This window comes from Doryrhamphus excisus, linkage group LG9 (assembly GCF_037039965.1).
Source record: "Doryrhamphus excisus strain RoL-2023G ecotype Guam linkage group LG9, RoL_Dexc_Guam_v1.1, whole genome shotgun sequence".
NCBI classification, from domain to species: Eukaryota; Metazoa; Chordata; class Actinopteri; order Syngnathiformes; family Syngnathidae; genus Doryrhamphus; species Doryrhamphus excisus.
In genome coordinates, this window is record NC_136365.1 from 21,045,733 (window position 1) to 21,069,797 (window position 24,065).

The 24,065-nt window shown below is 45.1% G+C and overlaps 3 protein-coding genes across 10 annotated transcripts; 1 reads left to right on the forward strand and 2 right to left on the reverse strand.

Moving 5' to 3' along the window:
- Nucleotides 1-256: 256 nt before the first annotated feature.
- Nucleotides 257-17,763, reverse strand: LOC131130969 (mechanosensitive cation channel TMEM63B-like). 5 transcript variants are annotated; one of them, XM_078793621.1, is made up of 25 exons: nucleotides 17,475-17,763; nucleotides 15,317-15,535; nucleotides 15,169-15,248; nucleotides 13,028-13,066; nucleotides 12,697-12,787; nucleotides 12,334-12,371; nucleotides 10,667-10,809; nucleotides 9,432-9,497; nucleotides 9,075-9,126; nucleotides 7,633-7,741; nucleotides 7,492-7,562; nucleotides 7,316-7,396; nucleotides 7,110-7,233; nucleotides 6,906-7,039; nucleotides 6,691-6,828; nucleotides 6,464-6,617; nucleotides 6,264-6,370; nucleotides 4,533-4,619; nucleotides 4,401-4,466; nucleotides 4,169-4,331; nucleotides 3,949-4,054; nucleotides 2,546-2,713; nucleotides 2,349-2,464; nucleotides 2,197-2,280; nucleotides 257-2,098 (listed from the first exon to the last, which is right to left on the reverse strand). In XM_078793621.1, the coding sequence occupies exons 2-25, from the start codon at nucleotides 15,506-15,508 to the stop codon at nucleotides 1,922-1,924; spliced, it is 2,586 nt and encodes an 861-aa protein (XP_078649747.1). In that variant the 5' UTR covers nucleotides 15,509-15,535; nucleotides 17,475-17,763; the 3' UTR covers nucleotides 257-1,921. The 5 variants fall into 5 exon arrangements, with proteins under 5 accessions (XP_078649747.1, XP_078649746.1, XP_078649750.1 ...); XM_078793620.1 differs by having other exon boundaries at nucleotides 257-2,101; nucleotides 17,475-17,760; XM_078793624.1 differs by lacking the exon at nucleotides 9,432-9,497 and having other exon boundaries at nucleotides 17,475-17,761.
- Nucleotides 17,764-18,299: 536 nt separating this feature from the next.
- On the forward strand, nucleotides 18,300-19,741 carry dpy30 (dpy-30 histone methyltransferase complex regulatory subunit). Of its 4 annotated transcripts, none has more exons than XM_058075239.2 (5): nucleotides 18,300-18,423; nucleotides 18,832-18,869; nucleotides 18,953-19,003; nucleotides 19,075-19,220; nucleotides 19,618-19,741. In XM_058075239.2, exons 1-5 carry the CDS (start codon nucleotides 18,414-18,416, stop codon nucleotides 19,688-19,690), a joined length of 318 nt encoding a protein of 105 aa, XP_057931222.1. In that variant the 5' UTR covers nucleotides 18,300-18,413; the 3' UTR covers nucleotides 19,691-19,741. The 4 variants fall into 4 exon arrangements, with proteins under 4 accessions (XP_057931222.1, XP_057931232.1, XP_057931240.1 ...); XM_058075249.2 differs by having other exon boundaries at nucleotides 18,956-19,003; XM_058075257.2 differs by lacking the exon at nucleotides 18,300-18,423 and adding an exon at nucleotides 18,425-18,531.
- psen2 (presenilin 2) lies at nucleotides 19,367-24,008 on the reverse strand. The gene is made up of 11 exons (XM_058075227.2): nucleotides 23,913-24,008; nucleotides 23,394-23,536; nucleotides 23,137-23,315; nucleotides 22,928-23,069; nucleotides 22,791-22,858; nucleotides 20,886-21,106; nucleotides 20,665-20,763; nucleotides 20,518-20,586; nucleotides 20,377-20,445; nucleotides 20,185-20,300; nucleotides 19,367-20,117 (listed from the first exon to the last, which is right to left on the reverse strand). The coding sequence occupies exons 2-11, from the start codon at nucleotides 23,514-23,516 to the stop codon at nucleotides 19,962-19,964; spliced, it is 1,242 nt and encodes a 413-aa protein (XP_057931210.2). The 5' UTR covers nucleotides 23,517-23,536; nucleotides 23,913-24,008; the 3' UTR covers nucleotides 19,367-19,961.
- Nucleotides 24,009-24,065: the final 57 nt, after the last annotated feature.

The window sequence follows — 24,065 nt, forward strand, 5'->3', positions numbered from 1 at the left end:
TGTGGCGGCCACGGTCCACTGTCGATAACAGTCTATCGACATTACGTTAGCAGTTAGCTTATCAACTGCTAGCAGGTTGTTGTGGGCTGTAGACTCTATGTTCTTCTTCGTGGAACAAATAAAACCAGAAAGTGAAAGAGCGCCCCCAGTGGCCGCTACGGTCGATAAGTCTATCAGGCAATTATCATTCGGGTTCAAAGTCCGCTTGTACAGAAATATGTATCTTGATGTTCACTGTCAGAGAGGAGAGAAAAGATGACGAGAGACATTTTATTGATCAATTTGACATAAATAACCATACAAGTGAAAATAAATAGTCACAGCAATAAATAAAATGTTAGCATGAGTGAGACGAGACGCCACACTGTGGGCGTTTAGTGCACTTTGACATCTACTTTGTATTTACACACATTTTTTTCCACATAGTTGGACATTTTGTTTGTTTGAAGTCTTCAATCATTCCGAAAGAAAGAAAAGCAAAGAAGCAGCTAGCTTCAGAAGCTAACCAAAAACATTCCCTTTTGCATCGTCCCTCGTCATTCTGACTTCAATCCTGAAGACTCGGAATTCAAATTCCCAATGTTTTGCATTTCCTCTCCCTTCACAATAAAGCGCAAACATAGCTTTTATTGTGAAGCGGGAAACCTAAACATGTTGCCATGGAGACGTCATGAACGAGGTCTACAATCACAGCAGGAAGTCCACAGTCGGCCAACACACAGCAGCTTCTCCAGCTTGTAGACCCCCTCGCCCCCCCCCCCGCCCCCAGCCCTTGTCCTTCAGTGTCGGCGACTACAGCTTTCACAGTTTAGCTCTGCGTACACACACACACGCGCACACAAAGAAAATAAAGCAACAAAAAAGGGATGTAAACATATTTTTGAGGGAAAATAAACAACACCTGAGACATCTATTTAAATAACCGGCAACCGGTAAGAATTTGTGTGCGCGCTCTCCATCACTTCCTGTTTCCACTGCCATGGCAACCACTCATGGGAGGGATAGTGATGAACTTTGCTGTATTCTTAACTTGGAGCATTGTAACTGAACAAAAACCCTTTTGTGTATGTTGTCGCAGACGTTAGCTTGGATGAGCAAGGAAAATTCAAGGTGCCGACCATTTAGCTCGCCGAAGTGAAGACAAAAAAAAAAAAAAAAGAAATAAAATAAGTTAACCTAGCTTAGCGGGTGAATATAAGCGCTCAAAATGTCCTCGAAAGCATCGCAAAACATGCAAGTCATAACGTGTTCCTTCAGCCAGGTGACGTAAGGCTCAAGTTCCAGTACTTGCCGTTATGCTAAGCTAAGCTAACACGCTCAACACGAAGTAAAGACCGGGACGCCGTTTCTCCTTTAACTACAAAAGGAAGCAAGGAAGGAAATAAGGATTTTTTTCTTTTGTGAAAGCTTCATAGTGCACGTCAGCACGCACGTGAAAAGAAGCACCGAGAAAATGGTAAAAAGAGTCCGATGTGATCTTCCAAGGTGGTTCCAGACGTCGAGTCCGGACTGACATGCAGAGAACTCCTCATGATGAAAAAAAAAAAAAAAAAAAAAGAAAAAAATAAGAAGAAAAAACACAAGACTGCGAGCGGCGTGAGCGAAGCTTCTATCACGACGACAGATGGCGGCGAGATGTCGCGAGGAGCGACAATGGCGGCAGACGGTCCAGGGTCACTGGCGTCCACAGAGCGTGAACTTTGACCCTCAGCCGCCAAGAAAAGCCGAGAAAAGTTTGTTTTTTTTTCCATTCGATGCACGATTGCACTTTGGCGCTGACGTCCAAGTTCAGGGTCAAGTCTTCCGGCTAGGAAGGGGAGGAGCCAACCACGAGTGCAACGAGGCGTCGGCTAACATCGCGTGGTGGCCAGCACGGGGACTCCTGACTGTCTCCGCCCCCTCCCTCGAGCTCCACCCCCAGCTACTGGCGGACCTCGTTTGCGATCAGACTGTCCTCCCCTGACTGGAAATCCGCCTCGTTGATGTTGTTCCCTCCGTTTAGCATCTCTTCATCCTGGGACGAGGCCCGGTCTTCCTCACCGCCGCCGCCGGGTTCGTCCGAGTTTGGGTCCTGAAGCACCTGAGCGATGTACATCTGCTGCTGTGGGGACACCATGTTAGCATAATCCGTTAGCCAGGTGTCTTTCATCACCATAAAGCTGCTAATCTGTTAGCATGCTAATAAAAACCAATCACCTGAGACTTGGAAGGGGGTGAAGCCGATGTGCGAGGCGGACGACCGTTCTCCACCGCTTCCGTGTCAGAGTCCTTGGTGTCGATCTGATATATCACAAATATGGCGCCGGCATGAGAAGCCGCGCGCACAAGAAGACGACATGTTCACGTACCTTGTAGTTGTGAGCGCTAAGGTACTTGAAGTGTCCGAAACACACGTGGGACAAACACACCACGATGGTCACCACCAGAACGACCAACGTGAACATGGATGTCGGCGTCTCGAAACCTGCCGTTAACACATCGCTATGATGTTAGCATTCAAAAAAAGACCATGCTAGCATTGACGAACGGGAGAGGCGGGGCTTACCGGTACGCATGGTAGAGAAGAAGAGCAGCCAGAAGAGGCAGAGGATGGGAGCGGCCACCACCTGCGTGACTGCCCCCGAGTGGATTTTCTTGTCCAGTTTGGACGGCAAGTAAGCGTAGTACATGTTGTACCTGTCCACCAGGTGCTTGAGCAGCATGTACATCAGACCTGTACAAAAAAATCCTTGTTATACCCTGTTCTGGCTTATTTCAGGAGTGTATCGGAATTACTACGCTGGTCGGGTACCTGAACGCGTCACGGTAGCTGCTAGCTTGGGTAGTTGATGTCACGGTAACTGTTTAGCTCCGGGCTTTGCTGCTATTTAAACCGTCTATAAACGTGAGTAACGTTTATTCTCACTTACTTAACGTTAGAAGCCGCCGACCTATATCCCTGTTGTATGGTGTTTTGCCTGTTAGTTAGCCTCGTTAGCATCGCTACTGTGTTGCGTTTCAGTTGTGAACATGTTGCTAGCTAGTATTGTTTTGTGTGCTTGTTCCCACACAGAAATCACACGCATGCGCAGCCACCTTACCTATGATGTGACACGTGATCCAAATAAATAAAACAGCCATTAATCTGGATGTGGACGTCCCTCATTAGCCGAGTTTTTCCTCTTTCCGAATGACATTTCCGAACGCAATATTATCCATGGAAAGGAATATTCCAATCGCCGAATAGTCCGCTATATATGCGCCGCTATAATCAACCAGAATAGTCAATGGGGCATGCGCAGTAAAACGTAAACACCAACATCACGTGATTCCGACTTCCTCGAGTTTTTCTTTCACTTGTTGGAATAACTCCGTATTGCTAGTTTTTCGTTTGTCCAGTCTTGAAATTTAGTTTGAATCAAAAACAAACTTTCCTTAGCAGTCCAGTGCCGATTACTCGCCTCCATTTTTTTTAAATCGAAGATTAAGATTAACACGTCTCGAGCTGCGTGTTACGTCATATCTCAGCATTCGCTGAAAGAACCAGGAAACAGGAAAAGATAAAGTTCAATCTTGCTAATATTTTATAATTAAGCTCGGCACATGTTTTATATAGATATGTATTTTCTTTTTTTCAATAAAAGTGGACTTTGAATGGCGTATAGAAGGGTTTAGATTCTGTTCCACAGATGGCGCTAATGCACACCAAAGCTGCTTGCCAACCGCCAATAAACAGCAGAAGAAGAAAAACACCACGAAGAAGAAAAACACCAGGAAGAAGAACGCAGTCTGACAACTTTCCGATTGAGTGTAAACATGGCTATTGCTACTGCACTCACCCGAACAGAATTCCTGTCCTGACAGCTGACCATTGCTGAACCCAATTAAACCCCCTTTACTACAAGACCTGTACCGCCATGACGGTCACATGATCACATGACTTTATGTGTGTGTGTGAGAAGCACGAACCAAAGGGCACGATGATGGGACATGTGATGCTGTAGGCCATCACCACGGTGAAGACGTTCATGATCCACGCGTACGCCGCTCCAAACTGAAACTCGTATGCTTGATGCTGGAGGGAACACCAGGTGAGGACGGGATTAGGTCCCACAAAAAACTGCTGACTAATGGGCTCGTCTGGACCCGGGGACTCAGTCCCGTGTCCCGTTGTGTGGACACAACTCACCCTCTTGACGTTGCGGCGGTCGGCTGCCGAACGAGCCAGGCACAGTCGGATCATGTACATGAGCAGTCCCGGAATACGCAGCAAGTCCATGGCGTTCCCGATGAAGGCTGACGCGATCACGTAGTTGACAAAAAACGCTCCATTGTCCGGCAGGAAGACGCACCTGAAGGCACCACTTTTTTACTCAACGTCATCAGCGTATTTTTTTAACCATCAAAAAAACCGAACTCACTCAAAGCGGACAGTGGCGTCGGCCAGGAACTTTTTATCGAAGAGCCATCGGAAGAAAACGTCCAAACTGGAAGACGACAACGTTATACGGAGGGGTCAAAGGTTAAAGTAAGGTGCTTCAAGACTTGTTTACCTGCTGAGTCCAAGCGAGGGCAGCAGAAGAACCATGAAGATCAGAAAGGTGTAGCACTTGTGCATCGTAGTCCGGTTTTCTCCAGACCTGCATGAACACACACAAGGTCAGGTCAAGACCTGGAACTGGTTGGGCTTGTGACTGAAACTGGTCTTGGGACTCAAAGCCCTCCTCTGGACTAAAAGTCGTCTCGGGACCATACAGTAAGTGATTGATACTACAAGCGGTCTTGGGACTAAAGGTTGTCCTGTGACTACGGTGGTGTAGGGACTAGAAGTGGTTTCTGGACTATGTGTGTTCTCGAAACCAGACGTGGTTTTGTGACTATGAGTGGTCTTTGGACTATATGTGTTCTCGAAACTAGAAGTGACTATGAGTGGTCTCTGGACTATATGTGTTCTCAAAACCAGAAGTGGTTTTGTGACTACGAGTGGTCTCTGGACTATATGTGTTCTCGAAACCAGAAGTGGTTTTGTGACTGTGAGTGGTCTCTGGACTATATGTGTTCTCAAAACCAGAAGTGGTTTTGTGACTATGAGTGGTCTCTGGACTATATGTGTTCTCAAAACCAGAAGTGGTTTTGTGACTACGAGTGGTCTCTGGACTATATGTTTCTCAAAACCAGAAGTAGTTTTCTGACTATGAGTGGTCTCTGGACTATATGTGTTCTCAAAACCAGAAGTAGTTTTCTGATTATGAGTGGTCTCTGGACTATATGTGTTCTCAAAACCAGAAGCGGTTTTGTGACTATGAGTGGTCTCTGGACTATATGTGTTCTCAAAACCAGAAGTGGTTTTGTGACTACGAGTGGTCTCTGGACTATATGTTTCTCAAAACCAGAAGTAGTTTTCTGACTATGAGTGGTCTCTGGACTATATATGTTCTCGAAACCAGAAGTGGTTTAGTGACTACGAGTGGTCTCTGGACTATATGTGTTCTCGAAACCAGAAGTGGTTTTGTGACTACGAGTGGTCTCTGGACTATATGTGTTCTCGAAACCAGAAGTGGTTTTGTGACTACGAGTGGTCTCTGGACTATATGTGTTCTCAAAACCAGAAGTGGTTTTGTGACTACGAGTGGTCTCTGGACTATATGTGTTCTCGAAACCAGAAGTGGTTTTGTGACTATGAGTGGTCTCTGGATTATATGTGTTCTCGAAACCAGAAGTGGTTTTGTGACTATGAGTGGTCTCTGTACTATAAGTAGTCTTGAGGCTACAAGTGGGGTCAAGATTATAAGTGTCCTTAGGACTATAAGTGGGCTAGGGACTAGAGTAGTCTTGTGGCCTCATGAAACACTGTGTAAGTGTTTCGGGACTAGAAGTGGTCTCTGGACTATATGTGTTCTCGAAACCAGAAGTGGTTTTGTGACTCTGAGTGGTCTCTGGACTATATATGTGTTCTCGGAACCAGAAGTGGTTTTGTGACTATGAGTGGTCTCTGGACTATAACTAGTCTTGAGGCTACAAGTGGGGTCAAGATTAGAAGTGTCCTGAGGACTATAAGTGGGCTAGGGACTACAGTAGTCTTGAGGCCTCATGAAACACTGTGTAAGTGTTTCGGGACTCAAAGTGGTATCAGGACTTTAAGGGACTCTTCTAAAATTGGTCGCTGGACAAGAAGTCCAAGTCTTTGGGATTCTAAACCTCAGACTGAGGTCTTAAGACTATTAATAGTCTTGAGGCTAAAAGTGGACTAAAGGTGGACTAAAGGTGGTCCAGGAGGGTCCGACCTGGTCCAGTGAGCCTCAAAGAAGGCCGAGTAGTAGACGATGGTGGGCAGCAGGGCAGAGAAGGCCCAGAGGAGAAGCGTCGGAAAGAACTGGGTGACGATGGGGTTCTGTGGAGTAGGACAGAGGTCAGAGGTCAGGTGGGGCGGAGCTTCCCCTTATGAATATTCATGAGCGGACAAGGAAGACAAAAGGAAGCTGACGTTGAGGTACTCCACAGGCTTGGTGACGTTGAACTTGTCCATGGTGGAGATGATGATGGCGGGCGTGGTGAGGAAGAAGAGCAGGATGAAGAGGATGCAGTTGATGATCAAGCAGCGGATCCACCAGGAGACTCCGCCCAGAGAAAGGTGCTCCCTGAGGGACACATGGTAGAGGTCAGCGGCGTGGCGCGGCGTGGGCGTTTCCATCAGGAAGATCTCAAACCCACCAGCGCACGTTCTGCGGGTCGGGCGCGTACGAGACGTTCCAGTTGTGCACGTGAAGAACGTCGCTAAACTGCGACAAGCGAGGCTCCTGGCGACATCGGCAGCCTTGAACCTGACACGCGTTGAAGTCCTTCAGGATGCTGCGAGAACGGTTCAAAAGGTGAAAACCAAGATGGCGGAGAAGCTTATCACACAGCACGAAAGGGGCGGGGCTTACATCGCGGTCATGGCCTCGTTCTGGAAGGTGACGAAAGCCATGCCCAGAGGTTTGGTGTGGACCTTCTCCTTCTCCTTCCTGTACTCCTCCTTTAGCTTGGCCTCCCTTTTGGTGTAGAAGCTGACCGCCTCTTCCTGCGAGTAAACACACAGCGACGCTAACGAGCGAGCACGGGCGAAACGATATCACGCCATCGAAGATCACCTCCTCGCAGCCGGTGATGGCGCAGCAGCAAAGATGTCCGCAGGGCTTCGGGTTGATCATGGTGGGTACGTGCTCCTTGGCCATCAGGTCCGTGAAGAACTTCTTGCTGCGCTCCGTCTTCTTCCTGTCGCACAGCATCAACGCCGATGTTAGCGATGTAACGGCGGCGGTGTCGACGCGTGTATCCCAGCATGCAACGCTCGTACCTCTCGGCATTCAGAGACATGAGTTTGGCCACGTTGTAGCAGATGCGGGCCTCCAGAACCGTGCAGTTCTCATACGCCTGCCTGAGAGGGGGCGGGGAGCATGGGGTGCTCGCACGCGTTAGTGAATCGTTGGATGCTAACATGCTAACTACTATTAGCTCATAGTTGCTACGTACTCAAAGTGCTGTTTGATCTGACTCTCTTCGGCGTACTTGGAGATGCCGTTAATGAATAACGTGCGTTTCACCTGCAAGACACCAACAGGCCTCAATAAGAGTTGTTGATGTTAGCATATGATTAGCATGGCGACGTCCTACCAGGTCGTCTTCCTTGTAATGCATCTTGGACGTGTGTCTCCTCATGCTGTAGACGGTGAGCAGCAGGTACATGAAGGCGAAGGACGTGTGGAGCCACAACAAGTTGGTCCTGAACACACAAACAACACACGTTTACCTCACAGGCTACATGCTAACAATAGCACACTTTTACCTCACAGGCTACATGCTAACAATAGCACACTTTTACCTCACAGGCTACGTGCTAACAAGACACCCTTTTTCCTCAGCGACGACAAGCTAACAACACATGTTTACCTCACATGCTACATGCTAACAACGACGCCCTTTTATCTCAGAAGCTACATGCTAACAACACATGTTTACCTTACAGGCTGCATGCTAACAATACATCACTGGCTACACGCTAACAGCAACACACTTTTACCTCAGGGGCTACAAACTAACAACACACGTTTACCTCACATGCTACATGCTAACAACGGCACACTTTTACCTCACAGGCTACATGCTAACAACAACACACTTTTTCCTCAGCGACTACAAGCTAACAACACACGTTTACCTCACATGCTACAGGCTAACAACGACACACTTTTACCTCACAGGCCACATGCTAACAATGACACCCTTTTATCTCAGCAGCTACATGCTAACAACACATGTTTACCTTACAGGCTACAAACTAAGAACACATGTTTACCTCACAAGCGACATGCTAACCACAGCACACTTTTTCCAACGGCGGGCACAAGCTAACAACACACTTTTACCTCACAGGCTACATGCTAACAACGACACCCTTTTATCTCAGCAGCTACATGCTAACAACACATGTTTACCTTACAGGCTGCATGCTAACAATACATGTTTACATCATTGGCTACACGCTAACAGTAACACAAGCTAACAACACATGTTTACCTCACATGCTACATGCTAACAACGGCACACTTTTACCTCACAGGCTACATGCTAACAACGACACCCTTTTATCTCACAGGCTACATGCTAACAATACATGTTTACATCACTGGCTACACGCTAACAGCAACACACTTTTACCTCAGGGGCTACAAACTAACAACACACGTTTAACTCACAGGCGACATGCTAACAACAACACCCTTTTAACTCAGCAGCTACATGCTAACAACACATATTTACCTTACAGGCTACATGCTAACAATACATGTTTATATCAATGGCTATGCGCTAACAGCAACACACTTTCACCTCAGGGACTACAAGCTAATAACACACGTTTAGCCCACAGGCTACATGCTAAGAACACATGCTTACCTCACAGGTTACATGCTAACATTTACCTTAGCTGCTACACAGTTACCTTGCCAGCTATATGCTAACATCAGCACACTTTTACATTACTGGCTACATGCTAACGGCAATACGATGACCTTGTACAGTATATATATGAAATATTTGATAATAATATTACTCACCCGGACTTCAGGTTGGCAATGGTAGTGCGACCAAAGCTGTAGGCGTTGTTTTCTGTAAAAGACGGGTTTTGAATGATAAAAATCATAGTTAGAATGAAACAAAATGGAATTACATTCACTATTATGTTAATTATATCATAATTTCAGTGTTTTTAAGAAGGATCCAACGGCCTTGATGGATCAATAAACATACAGGTCACGTGTCACACACGCTAACGTTAGCATCACCACGTCGTAGCAAGGTGATCTAAAGAGGAAGAAAACACATTCTTCTACCAGCACGACATCACACGTCTAACACGTCTAGACGTCCACAGGTGTACACGTCTACCGGTGTGGGGACTCCAGAGTGGTTACCTTCTTTAGACGGCGGTCCCAGCGCTCCTCGGTTCATCAGTAAGAGATCTTTACTGATAATTCGGACTAAATCACACAGACAGAAAAGTCCACTTTGTGTTACGTATTTGGTGGTGCGGAGAACGCCTGACGTCGTACAACTTACATAAAAACCACTGAAACACGCAAAAAAAAAAAAAAAAAAACGAAAAAATTAAATATAGTCAAACGTCGTTTTTTGAACGCGCCAGTTTTCATATTTGATTCGATAAAATTTTTGCCTAAATTTCGCTTCTGTTGTCATACACTGTCTCGGTTATTGCGCAATATTAACAAGCCAACTTATTGTTATGAATTAGTCATAATTATTCTTGCATGTTAAAATATAATTATTATCCATAAAATGTATTTTTGGGTGTTTGATTTACATTGTTTGTAAATTGCTTCAGTTTTTGTATTTCAGTTTTTAATAACAAAAACTTTGTCTTTTTAAAATATCACTTTAAAAAAATCACTTCCTAAGTTTTTTTTTTTTTAATTGTGGTTCTTAAAGGGCCACGCACGCTACTATGCGGTTTCCTTAGCAACTTGGGGCAGGAGCCTCCGATGCCCCCTTCAGTAGAAGAAGCCATTTGCCGCAAATTTTGTAAAATCTTTTCTACAAAAACTTTTTTTTTCATGATTTTGACTGATTTTTGATTGTGTTTTTAATTGCGCGAGAGGCTTTCATTGTAATGCTGACCTGCCAACATGTACACATTTATAGTACTCAATATGAGTACTCAACAATTTGACTCTTAAATGCGCTTGTATGCTCTCTGTTTTGTTGCATTCTTCAACGCCTAACCTCCTTTTCACTTCCTGCTTGCTTCCTGCTTACAAAGATGCATACCGAGGTCTTATAAAATGCACTTCTGCCACCTTGTGGTCGCTTTTTATGTCTTAAAACTGCACCAAACGTCATCTCGTCTATTGTAGAGTTGCATCATCACCTAGCTAGCAGTCAGGTTAGCGAATTAGTAAATAAAGGCTTTTAGGATGGATACAGTTTGATGCTGGAACAGACTATTTCAAATTTGACTTCTTGATATAAACAGTAAGCTACGTGCATATTAGCATGATAGCTAATACAAGCTTTCAGTGCAGTATTCCTTTCAAATAACTTTTCATGTAGTTCTGACCTGAGCGCTAACGTGCTAATTTGCGCTAACTCGCGCTAACCGGACCGGCAGGCGGGTCAATACGGGCGCCCTTACCCAGCAGGTCTCCTGAGAAGTTGACGGGCAGCACGATGCCGACGGAAAGCACGCCGACCACGACCAGGAGGCCGATGATGTGACGCTGGAAGGACAGATAGTGGATGGCGTCTTCGCCGCACTTCTCTCGTATCTCCTCGTCCCTGTCAGCCAATCACAGCGCAGAGCTTGTGTCACATGATGCACGCTGTCATTCTTGGACTTCAAAAATGTATACAGCAATACACTTTTACCGCAGGCACTACAAGCTAACAGACATGTTTACCTCAGCAGCTACATGCTAACAACACATGTTTACCTTACAGGCTACAAACTAACAACACACGTTTACCTCACAGGCTACATGCTAGCAACAACACACTTTTTCCTCAGCGACTACAAGCTAACAACACACGTTTGCCTCACATGCTACATGCTAACAACAACACACTTACCTCACAAGCTACACTCTAACAACGACACACTTTTACCTCACAGGCTACATGCTAACAACGACACCCTTTATCTCAGCAGCTACTTGCTAACAACACATGTTTACCTTACAGGCTACAAAATAACAACACACATTTACCTCACATGCTACATGCTAACAACACACATTTATCTCACATGCTACATGCTAACAACAACACACTTACCTCACAAGCTACACTCTAACAACGACACACTTTTACCTCACAGGCTACATGCTAACAACGACACCCTTTATCTCAGCAGCTACTTGCTAACAACACGTGTTTACCTTACAGGCTACAAAATAACAACACACATTTACCTCACATGCTACATGCTAACAACACACATTTATCTCACATGCTACATGCTAACAACAACACACTTACCTCACAAGCTACACTCTAACAACGACACACTTTTACCTCACATGCTACATGCTAACAACACACATTTATCTCACATGCTACATGCTAACAACAACACACTTACCTCACAAGCTACACTCTAACAACGACACACTTTTATCACACAGGCTACGTGCTAACAACACATGTTTACCTTACAGGCTACATGCTAACAATACACGTTTATATCACTGGCTACGCGCTAACAGCAACACACTTTTAACTCGGGGCTACAAGCTAACAACACACGTTTAGCCCACAGGCTACATGCTAACAACACATGTTTACCTCACAGGTTATATGCTAACAACAACAGACATTTACCTTAGCTGCTACATGCTAACAACACATGTTTACCTTACAGGCTACAAACTAACAACACACATTTACCTCACATGCTACATGCTAACAACAACACACTTACCTCACAAGCTACACTCTAACAACGACACACTTTTACCTCACAGGCTACATGCTAACAGCGACACCCTTTTATCTCAGCAGCTACATGCTAACAACACATGTTTACCTTACAGGCTACATGCTAACAATACACGTTTATATCACCGGCTACGCGCTAACAGCAACACACTTTCACCTCGGGGGCTAGAAGCTAACAACACACGTTTAGCCCACAGGCTACATGCTAACAACACATGTTTACCTCACAGGTTACATGCAAATTTATAAATATAAATATATATATAAATATAAATATATAAAAATGTATAAATATATATAAAAATATAATATATTTTTATATGTATATTTTATATATAAATATATAAAGATTTTTAGGGGACTCACTTGATTCTGAAGATGGCCGTCAGCCAGGAACAGAAGCCCTGCGGGTTCGAGAACAAGAAAACTTAGAAAGCACCAAAAGTGTGCGAGTGTGGATCCTGTCTGAGTGGGCGGGGCCTCAGTGGCCTTCCTGGTTGACCGCTGACCTGCTCACTGCAAAGTGGATTAGCGTCACCTGCAGCGTCTGACGGATTAAAACAAAAAAACCTGCTGACTGGTTACCATGGTGACAACCTGAGAACACGTCTCTGTGCGCGTAAATATATATACTGCATATATACATAAATATATAATAATACATCACAGCTATAATAAAATATGTATTATTTTGTAGATAATAACAACAAGCTAGCAAAGCAGCCTCACGTTGTCGCGTTGTTCCAAGTCCACGGAGCTGGAGACCGACGTGAGGCGTTCGTAGCGGTCGGGCGTGTCCGAGTGCATCGCCGAGGCGACACTGGGGGAGACAAGAGAAACCGCCGTCGGTTACATGCTAGCTTTTAGCCTCTGTGACCTCTACGACCTCCGAAAAGGTCTGTCGTCAAGGTCATCACAAGACAACACAGACGAGGAAGCTAACGGGACACATGAATTTTAACCTCCAAACACATCACGTCATCAAGAAGCTAGCTCTGTTTGTGTCTCAAGCTAACTTGCTAGCCGGCTAACACGCCACTGACACACACATAAATGTTACCTTTTGACCGGTTCATAGTTATCTCGGTCCCGTCTTCGGCTGAATACATATTCAAGATGGGGACGACAAGCACCAAGCATCTGCTGTTAGCATGCTAATATGCATTCATAATAATAATCATAATCAAAATATTATTTCCATTAAACATCGTCATGTTTTTAATTGCTATAGAAATGAATACATATCGGATTACTTCACTTCTTTTTACACTTTACCCCGGAACAGGAGATGGAAGCGCTAACGATGCTAACCCGGCTACAGAGATTACAGAACGTTAGTGCAGCATGATTTGACATTATATTGAACACTGTCAATATTTATTTCAAGATAATATACAATATTATTTATTATATTGTTCTTTAAGAGTGGTTACATTTGGTTTCGACTTTTGTCTAAACTCACTTTGTGGAGAAAATATCGACATATATATCATATATCCATACTCAACCTAGATATAATAACACAATAATAATACTATATAATATATAATAATATAATAATGAAAAAATATATATATTATATATTAAATAAATAAATATATATTATATATATAAATATATAAAATTATACAAAATATATATAAAATGAATATATAAAATATATAATATAATAATATATAATAATATAATAACAAATATAAATTATATATTAAATAAATAAATACATATTATATATATATAAACATACAAAATATATAAAATAAATATATAATCTATAAAAAATATAATGATAATAATAATAATAATAGGCACCCCTGTAATACAACAACAAAGAACTAATGCCTTATTGTGTCTTCTCACTTGTCTACTATATAAGATCATAATGTATAATATGTAATAATAAATAATAGTAATAATAAATGAGTATAATGTGACTATAGGGGTGTTATTTAATGTCTAGAGCTCTCCAATACTATTAGAGACTGTTTATAGAAGGTCTTAAGCAGGACAGGAAACGTGCAATCTCGCTTCTGTAGATTCTCTTCTCTTATCCCCAACATTAACCATACTGGAGCGGGTTAGTACTTCTAAGTTACTATGGCAACACATCCTGATAAGAATAATCCTGCTGTGTGGTATTATATCAAAAAATACATCCTGTTTGCGAATAAACCTCACTCCACGACGCCTCAAAGAGCGGCGCTAGATGACGAGTTGACAGCTCAAGCTGCTGGAACCTATCCCAGCTGTCTTTGGGCGAGAGGCGGGGTACACCCTGGACTGGTGGTCAGCCAATCATAGGGCACATATAGACAAACAACCATTCACACTCACATTCATACCTATGGACAATTTGGAGTCGCTAATTAACCTAGCATGTTTTCGGAATGTGGGAGGAAACCGGAGGAGCATCGTTGTGGCATCGTTGTTTAGACATTTTGTCTAAAAATTCACTCCCTGCTCTGTTTTCTTTTTTCTTCTTTTCTATCCCCTCCTGCTCCGGTCTGACCACTCCAAATTTACAAAACAACAAAACAGGAGGAAAACCGGAGTACCTGGAGAAAACCCACACATGCACGGGGAGAACGTGCACACAGAGATGGGCGCGGGTGGAATTGAACCCCGGGCCTCCTAGCTGTGTGGTCTGCGCGCTAACCACTCGACCGCCGTGGCGCCCATCAACTATTATGACAAGTGTCAATCAATTGATGGGAGCTCTGAGACTAAAATGGCCGAGGGTGGAATTGAACCCTGGTCTGCTAGCTGTGAGGTCTGCGTGATAACCACTCAACCACCATGCAGCCCCTTACTGGGGACATTTAAGTGATAATTCTTCTGTAAGATGATCAAACTTCTGGGTCTTGACATTTTTTTTCTTATTTAAAAAAAAAAAAAAGCACAAATACGGACTGCGCTTGAACGCATCAACAGCTGCATGCTGCACTGTACTGTACTTATTATGAAGAAGTGTTTCCCTGGCCTGGAATCTGTCTATAGTGTCCCAACCACGATCCACTATGTGGCAATAACATGAGGCGTCCAAAAGCCGAGGTTCCACTGTGCCACATCAGAATATTCCATAAGAATAAATTCTGCCCTCCTCCTTCTTTCCTACCCTTGGGCAAGGCACTGACAGTGAAGTGCCTATAGTGGTTAAAATGAATGGAATAAAACACTAATAAGACTTTTAAGCAGTTTTACCTGTCGGCGTCGGTGACCAGCGCCAGGCGGCCGTAGTCCCACGCCACTTTCCGTAAGATGGAAAAGACGAAGAGCAAGACCTGAAAGAGAAGACAAGGAATTAGTGACGTGGTGCGGTCCGTGTGTGTCCACTCTGATGCGGTCTGACCAGGAAGCACATGAAGTCCAGGGCGAGCACGGTGGGCACGCCCCCAAAAGGAAGACCCTGCAGCACGGTGCTGCGGATTCTGGCCGAGTAGCAGTAGTCCTTGGAGTCGCTGTCGGCCGAACAGTTGTCCTGGGCGCCGCACGCCTGGCCACTGCCCACCGTCGCCATGGTAATGATCAGGACTCCCAGCATGCTCAGTGCCGCATCCTCACCGTCAACCTGAGGAAGGATGGAATTTGGTCATTGATCGGACATCACAACAACAACCAAAACATACCAGGTCTTCTTTTGGGTTTTGTGACCAGGACCAGCTGGTTCTCATCCAGAATAAGGACGTTTTTCATGAATAGGATGTGTTAAGCTCTGCTTCTTCCTACTCTTCTTCTTTTTTTTTTCTTCTTAATTTATTTCAGACATACATACTATGGTACATTAATGTTTCTCACATATACACTTACAATACAATACACCTACAATATCTATTTATATACTTATATATAGTATATACACACATACACACATATATATATGCAGCATACATACACACATTCATACATACATACACATATAAATACATATTATATACATACATATATACACACATACATATGTACACACATACATATGTACATACATACATACATACATACATACATACATACATACATACATACATACATACACATATTCATACATATATACATACATATGTATACTCACATACATACATACACATATTCATACACACATACATACATACACACATACATACATACACATGTATACTCACATACGTACATACATACATACACATATTAATACATATATGCATACATACACATTTATACATATATACATACATACACATATAAATGCATACATATACATACATATATATACACACACATACATACATACACATATAAATACTTATATATACATACATACATACACATATTCATACATATACACATACATATAAGTACTCACTACATATATACACATATTCATACATATATGCATATATACACATATAAATACATATATACACACATACATACATACATACGTACATACATACACATATTCATACACATACACATATAAATACTTATATATACATACATATATATACACACACATACATACATACACATATTCATACATATATACACACATACACATATAAATACTTATATATACATACATATGTATACTCACATACATACATACACATATATACACACATACACATATATACTTATATATACATACATATATATACACACACATACATACATACACAACACCTCATTACTACACATGTCTGAAAAGGAGCAGGAAGAAGCAAAGCTTATTAAATCCTACCCCTTCTCTACCAATTCAATAAGTGATTTTTCAGACATGTTGAATTATGTAAATGTCACCATTTTTAGTTTCACTTGTTTAAATATAAAAAGTATAAAAGTATCCAGTTCAAACATTCTGTTGTTGTTGTTGTTGTTGTTGTTGTGTGAGGGAAGCCCCTCCCTTTTCCTGCCTGAGTGCTGATAACATTGCACAGCTGTGCACGAGCTAACGCTACGTGCACTTTACACACGTGTTTTGTTCCTTCGCCATGTGTTATGAACATGCTATGAACAATAATGTTTATTTTTAGCAGCCTGATGAGCAAAAGACAATTGAACCCTCCGACGCCCCCTGCAGGCGTGGAGGCTGCAAACGCTTAAAAGAAATAAAGAAAGCAGCCGAGACAGACCAAATTGACCCACTTCTGTCAGATCACGTCACAAATGACGTCATCACGAGCTGACGCTCCTTGTATTTGTTCATCATCAACCGATGATGATGATGATGATGATGATCATCATTAGGATTAGCATCTTCTTCGGTGCCGGGTCGCCGAACACGAATGCTGACTCAGCAAATGATGATTCGGCCTGCACTCGGAACCAACCCGAATCGACAAACAGGCCGCTCGGTGTCCTCTGCATGCGTTATATAAGCCCCCCCCCACGCACACCACCACCAGCCCCCCACCCACCCCCACGCACCGGAGGCTGCGTGATGCTGTGCAGGACTCGGCACCGACAACCGATCAAACAAAGCTGCCATTGACATTTCGTAGCGACTAGTAAAGGCGCCAAAAAGGCCTCACCTGACCACCGGAAGTCGCTCCGTCCTCGCAGGGGATTGTTCCCGCAAAAGCAGCCTGAAATCCTCACGCACGTAGCGCGGCGCGGCCCGCGTCCTGCCGCAGAGCAACCATCCCGCAAAACATTTCCACAGCTTAGCGCCGAGACCACCGAGTGATGAGGGGAGGAGGGGAGGGGAGGGGGGCCGAGTCCCGGTCCGAATGCACCTGCTCGTCCGCCGAAGTCGCCGCTAAGATGGAGGCTCGCTGCGGGAATGGAAGCCGCGCCGAGCCGCTGCTGCGGGACGACACACGCTCATACACTCGGGCGCCGCCAGGGGGAGCCAATGCGCACCTTCACAATAAAAGCCCTGGGGTGCTAATAAGCCAAAAGCGTCTTTACTTACACAAGTACAGTACATGTAAAATAAGAACAGTGTAATAAACTAATACATTAATACAGTTATTATACACAAAAGATCCAAATATAATGTCAGTATTTCTGATAAAGGCAGTCCACCCAGTCCAGGGTGTCACCTATCGATCGGTTCCAGCTCACCTTTCACTCGGACAGGATATATAATGCACGGTTCTTTTCCACCCTGGAAAAGAACAAGTTAATCCCTAAAGACAGTTTCGAACAGGGGTCACCAACACCATCCAGTGTCAGCCTCTGCAAATAAATCTTCCAACAATAAGCTCTCACAAGAAAAAAACAAAGTTTAAAAAAACAGCAAAGTTTGAATTTGTAATTACCTTCCTAAATTGAGAGGACATTCCTCCCCTTTGTGAAGAAAGCTTGTTTTAGAAACATCTTTCTGCGTTGAAATTCTCTTCAGTCATTGAGTGGTTTTATTTTGAAGTGAGCACAAACCGGAAGCGAGTGTGTCACCAGGAAATTAGCGTAGCCTAGAAAGAGAATTTGCGGACACGTTAAGTCTGGCGTAAATACCCACAACAAACATGGCGGACGGTACGTTCATTGTTCACCATTGATCGTTTTTTCCACCCCCGTCGGTTTTTAGACTCGCTCTTCCTTCGGTTGTTGTTATTTCACGTCCTGGTTTGAGGACCACACAAGGTCCGGTGACATTGACTTGGTTATGACTTGTGAGTCGTTTAATGTGATGCTAAAGCTAATAGGCTAGCGCCTACATGATGAAACTATGCAATGATGGACAATAAAAACGACACAATTTATATCAAGTTTAGATAGTTTGTTGGTTATAGCGGTGGAACGTTCCTGTGTTTCATAACTTAAAGCGAGTGTAGCTACAAAATACTGTGCATCGTATATTCTATGTGTATTGAATGGAGTCCAAATGTTCAAATATTGTGGTTCTACTTCCGGTGTGTAATGTTAAAAACAACTATTTTTCAGAGCACGCAGAGGCGGAACAGACAATGGAGCATGCTTCTGTGAGTATAACGAAGCTAACTCCCTTGAATCTTTTAGCCTAGCTTAGCATCACTTTGTTACTTGTTGTGTTTTGATGCTCCAGCAGGCGGCAGAGAATCCACATGCAGAATTCGGCTTGACAGACAACATCCAGGTAACACACACACACACACACACACACACACTCAACTTCCTGTGCCTCAACCACACGTTCTTCATCTTCAGAGGACACTGGAGCAAGAGAAGACGGCAAACAGCGAAAAAATGGCTAAGAACAAAGTGAACCTGCAGGCGCTACCCACCCGGGCTTACCTGGACCAGACCGTGGTCCCAATCTTGCTGCAGGGCTTATCTGTGCTCGCCAAGGAGAGGTGTGTTTTCCCCCCAAATAATGGAGAACAATGTTTCAAGTCCATCCATTTTTTTAAATTTTGCCCATCACAAACACATTTTTGTCTTTTTTACAAATCAGCAAAAAAAGAGGCAGCTAATTAATGCATGTAATGGGACACACCTATTCCACCTACAATGGTTAAAGGTTTTAATTTATATCAAATAGTTTACGCTGAATTGTTTCATGTTGCCTGCACCGTGGTTGAGTGGTTAGCACGCACAACTCACAGCTAGGAGACCAGGGTTCAATTCCACCCTCGGCCATCTCTGTAGTTTTCCTCCAGTTGCTGCAATGAGGTGTACCTAATGAAGTGTCCAGCGACTGTATTAGCCACGTTGAGTCTTGACTTTTTTTTTTTTTTTTTTGTCTTTCAGGCCGACAAACCCCATCGAGTATCTGGCCGCTTTTCTTCTCAAGAACAAATCCCAGTTTGATGAGCGAAATTGAAGCATTCTCCATGTTAGACATTTCTCAAATAAAAATCACTCATACTTTTAAGTTGTCCAAAGATATTTTACATTGTAGAAACTTACACAGATGGAGATGTTAGGCTCCACCCCCCAACAGGCTAACCTTTAGCCTAGCTTAGCACGACACTGTATCAGGTGAAAAGGGTTAAGGGTTCTTAAAGGAACAGTAGACTCATCAAAGGGGAGGAGCTTCACAGACAGTCTATTTAGCCACACCCATTTGTAAAAATAGTTATTTTGACATCCAATCAGATGTAGAATTGATGTGCGGCAAGGTCATCCATGAAAGGTCGGACCAGGAAGTCGGTGGAGAAGTAAAAAATGAGTCCAAAGGTGATGGAGATGGGTAACGCCGGTAACGCCTTTTTAAAGATGGCGAGCAGAAGCAGCGTCAGGCATAGACCCTGAACACAACACACATGCGGTGTCATTGTATGTGTGCGTGTGTGTGCGTGTGCGTGTGCGTCTTACTATCAAGATGGCAACAAAGCAGGCGAGTGTCGTGTTCCAGTCTTCTCCACTCGCTGCGGCTTTCCCCACCAGAACGCTATAGAAGATGAAGTCGCCCAATCCCAGCTTCACGCCTCCTGCACACACACACACACATATCCACGAGTCACATGACTGCCACAGAGGCAGCTCATTGGCTGCGACGTCACTCACTCTCCTCCAGCTCTTCTTCCTGAAACGAGCGTCTCTCCGCCTCTGTGTCGCTCTGCTCTGCCTCCTCATCTGTCACACACATGACACACGTCAAAGTCAAACACTAACAAGTCCCGCCCACTTTTACTTCACAAAACTGACCGCCTGTTTGATGCCCGGACCGCTCAGCGTCCGCTGGGTTTGCCATCCCAACCGTCCACGCCATGGCGGCTGCAGAAGCACACGTTCAAGGTCAAAGTTCAATTCAAGTCATGTGACATCCTTATTCGGGGGGCGGCATGCGCTCACATGAGTAGATGAGGGCGGGAAAAATGGGCTCGTTGCGTTCCTGCGCCGTCTCCACCAGCATCCTGAGTGGACCTTTTGGACTCAGGACGGCTATCAAGTCTGTAAGCGGAAAAGCAACCACAGCAAAGCATGATGGGAAGGCTTCTGAAGCTACATACATATAGCTTTAGCATGATAAAAGATGTGTTTATTGCCCAAAATGGCCGTCCGTCTACACTCACCGTAAACAGAAATGGCGCCCAGAATGACCCACGCCGACCATTCCGGCAGATATTTGATGAAGACGAGCGCCATGAGGGCGCTAATCAGAATTAAGTAGGCCTGCTGCAGCTGGAGGGGACCTTTCCAGTGGATACACACCATGCCCACCGCGCCGAAGTTCCAGATGATCATGCCCACCGTTGGGTAGTCCATCGCCACGTTGTAGGTCTTGAACAATTCACTGGGACACACAGAGACGGTGTCGGTCACTTGAATGCATCACATCCTCACTAATGTGGCCAGGTCAGTGAAGGCATCACATCTTGCCGACAAAGATATGTACGTGAAAGCATCACGTCCTAACCAACAAGGTGAGGTACATGAAGGCATCACGCCCTGGCCAACAAGGTGAGGTACATGAAGGCATCACGTTCTGACCAACAAGGTGAGGTACATGAAGGCATCACGCCCTGGCCATCAAGGCGAGGCACATGAAGGCACCATGCCTTGGCCTGGCCAACAAGGTGAGGTACGTGAAGGCATCACGTCCTGACCAACAAGGGGAGGTATGTGAAGGCACCACGCCCTGGCCTGGACAACAAGGTGAGGTACGTGAAGGCATCACGTCCTGACCAACAAGGCGAGGTACGTGAAGGCACCACGCCCTGGCCTGGCCAACAAGGTGAGGTCCGTGAAGGCATCACATCCTGACCAACAAGGTGAGGTATGTGAAGGCATCACATCCTGACCAATAAGGTGAGGTACATGAAGGCATCACGTCCTGACCAACAAGGCGAAGTACATGAAGGCACCACGCCCTGGCCTGGACACCAAGGCGATGTCCGTGAAGGTATCACGTCCTGACCACCAAGGCGAGGTATGTGAAGGCACCACACCCTGACCAAACAAGGCGAGGTACATGAAGGCACCACACCCTGACCAACAAGGCGAGGTACATGAAGGCATCACGTCCTGACCAACAAGGCGAGGTACATGAATGCATCACGCCCTGACCAACAAGTCGAGGTACATGAAGGCATCACGTCCTGACCAACAAGGCGAGGTACATGAAGGCATCACGGCCTCACCTGAGGTACATGAAGGCACCACGCCCTGACCAACAAGGTGAGGCATGTGAAGGCATCACATCCTGACCAACAAGGCGAGTTATGCAACGACATCACGTCCTGACCAACAAGACGAGGTCAGTGAAGGCATCACGCCCTGACTAATAAGGCGAGGTACATGAAGGCACCACACCCTGACCAACAAGGCGAGGTACATGAAGGCATCACGTCCTGACCAACAAGGCGAGGTACATGAATGCATCACGCCCTGACCAACAAGTCGAGGTACATGAAGGCATCACGGCCTCACCTGAGGTACATGAAGGCACCACGCCCTGACCAACAAGGCGAGGTACATGAAGGCATCACGTCCTGACCAACAAGGCGAGGTACATGAAGGCATCACGCCCTGACCAACAAGGCGAGGTACATGAAGGCCTCACGCCCTGACCAACAAGGCGAGGTACATGAAGGCATCACGTCCTGACCAACAAGGCGAGGTACATGAAGGCATCACGTCCTGACCAACAAGGCGAGGTACATGAAGGCATCACGCCCTGACCAACAAGGCGAGGTACATGAAGGCCTCACGCCCTGACCAACAAGGTGAGGTACGTGAAGGCACCACGCCCTGACCAACAAGGCGAGGTACATGAAGGCATCACGTCCTGACCAACAAGTCGAGGTACATGAAGGCATCACGTCCTGACCAACAAGGCGAGGTACATGAATGCATCACGCCCTGACCAACAAGTCGAGGTACATGAAGGCCTCACGCCCTGACCAACAAGGCGAGGTACATGAAGGCCTCACGCCCTGACCAACAAGGCGAGGTACATGAAGGCATCACGGCCTCACCTGAGGTACATGAAGCTGAACCAAAAGAGCAGCATGAGCGAGGACAGGATGAGCCACCCGTGGATGAACTGCAAAGGAAAGAGTAGCATGAAAATAAAGATGGTGGCAGGGGCGTGTCCTTGGCGTCCTTAGCAGACCTTGTAGCAGCGGTACTTGTAGAGGAACACCAGGAAGACGGTCATGACCACGATGACACTGATCATGATGATAGTGTTGAGAACCGAGTTAAGGAGACGCCGTCCGACCGATGACGTGTTCTCCGTAAACGGCGTGTAGATCCTGCGCAGAGGAAGCGTGAGCGGGAGGCAGGGCAGACGTAGACATGTTAAGCGAAGCGGTCACCTACAGATGCTGGTCTGTCTTCTCGCTGTAGAAGCTGACCGACTTGATGGTGGCCACCACCACCAGCATACACAGCGTGACGGGAATGAAGAGCATGATCACATGTTTGGCGCCGTACTTGAGGGTCAGCTCCTCCTCTTCGGCTTCGGCGTCCGAACCGGCAGCGACGGGTCCACTTCGTTCCTGCGCCCAATACTTTATCATTTAGCCTTCCAAGATGGAGGAACCAAAGCGGTGGGAGTGGCCAACACAGACGTTTACCCTTTTAGTGGGGCCATCGGTGGGGGCGGAGTCTGGTATGTAGGACGGCACCACCGGGTTCTCCGATTGGACCAGCGCTGTCCTCTCGGTGTAGACATCGTCTTCGCTGTCTGACAGGTTCATGACCACGCTCCCACGGTGGTCTGACAAGGTCAGTCACATGACTTTGAAACACTTCCTGCATGGTGCGCCCCCTGATGCCCAGCAAGTGAAGCTACACTAATTTAGTTGTATGTATTTACATTCACATAAAGCATCGCTGTTGTGTCACTGATAACGAAGCACCCATAAATTTATGACGTTCAACTTACCAAATAAATACAAATACTGAATAAAAGTCATTAAAAAATAAGCTAATTGATAAAGTGATGGAGAAAAAAGAAAGAGTTAACGCACTGGATTCGAACATGAAAACAAATAAATACAACAGATAGTGACGAAACAATCTCAGACGACATTTAAATCAACTTTCAGACTTTAGTTAATGCAAACGTTTTTGGAAGAAACTCAAAAGTTTACCTGATTTATTGGAAAAAATGACAAACGTCCGCAAAACACTAGCGAGCCACAACCCGGAAGTCAGCTATCAGCTGACAGCACATCACGTGTTCCCGAATGACGTCACGTGCCTTCAGAAAAGCGCATTTAAAGGGCCAGAAAAAAAATACTTAT

What these genes read in the sequence shown, in the direction of transcription:
- LOC131130969 (XM_078793620.1), bottom strand. Translation starts at nt 15,508, where the DNA reads ATGCTGGGAGTCCTGATCATTACCATGGCGACGGTGGGCAGTGGCCAG. An exon ending in ATTACAAGGAAGACGACCTG is followed by an intron (nt 7,563 to 7,632) that starts GTAGGACGTCGC and finishes GGTGTCTTGCAG; the next exon opens with GTGAAACGCACGTTATTCAT. An exon ending in GACGCCACTGTCCGCTTTGA is followed by an intron (nt 4,332 to 4,400) that starts GTGAGTTCGGTT and finishes TGGTGCCTTCAG; the next exon opens with GTGCGTCTTCCTGCCGGACA.
- dpy30 (XM_058075239.2), top strand. An exon ending in GCTTGACAGACAACATCCAG is followed by an intron (nt 19,004 to 19,074) that starts GTAACACACACA and finishes CTTCATCTTCAG; the next exon opens with AGGACACTGGAGCAAGAGAA. An exon ending in TCTGTGCTCGCCAAGGAGAG is followed by an intron (nt 19,221 to 19,617) that starts GTGTGTTTTCCC and finishes TTTGTCTTTCAG; the next exon opens with GCCGACAAACCCCATCGAGT.
- psen2 (XM_058075227.2), bottom strand. Translation starts at nt 23,516, where the DNA reads ATGAACCTGTCAGACAGCGAAGACGATGTCTACACCGAGAGGACAGCG. An exon ending in TTCAGCTTCATGTACCTCAG is followed by an intron (nt 21,107 to 22,790) that starts GTGAGGCCGTGA and finishes TGTGTGTCCCAG; the next exon opens with TGAATTGTTCAAGACCTACA. An exon ending in GGGCGCCATTTCTGTTTACG is followed by an intron (nt 20,764 to 20,885) that starts GTGAGTGTAGAC and finishes TTCCGCTTACAG; the next exon opens with ACTTGATAGCCGTCCTGAGT.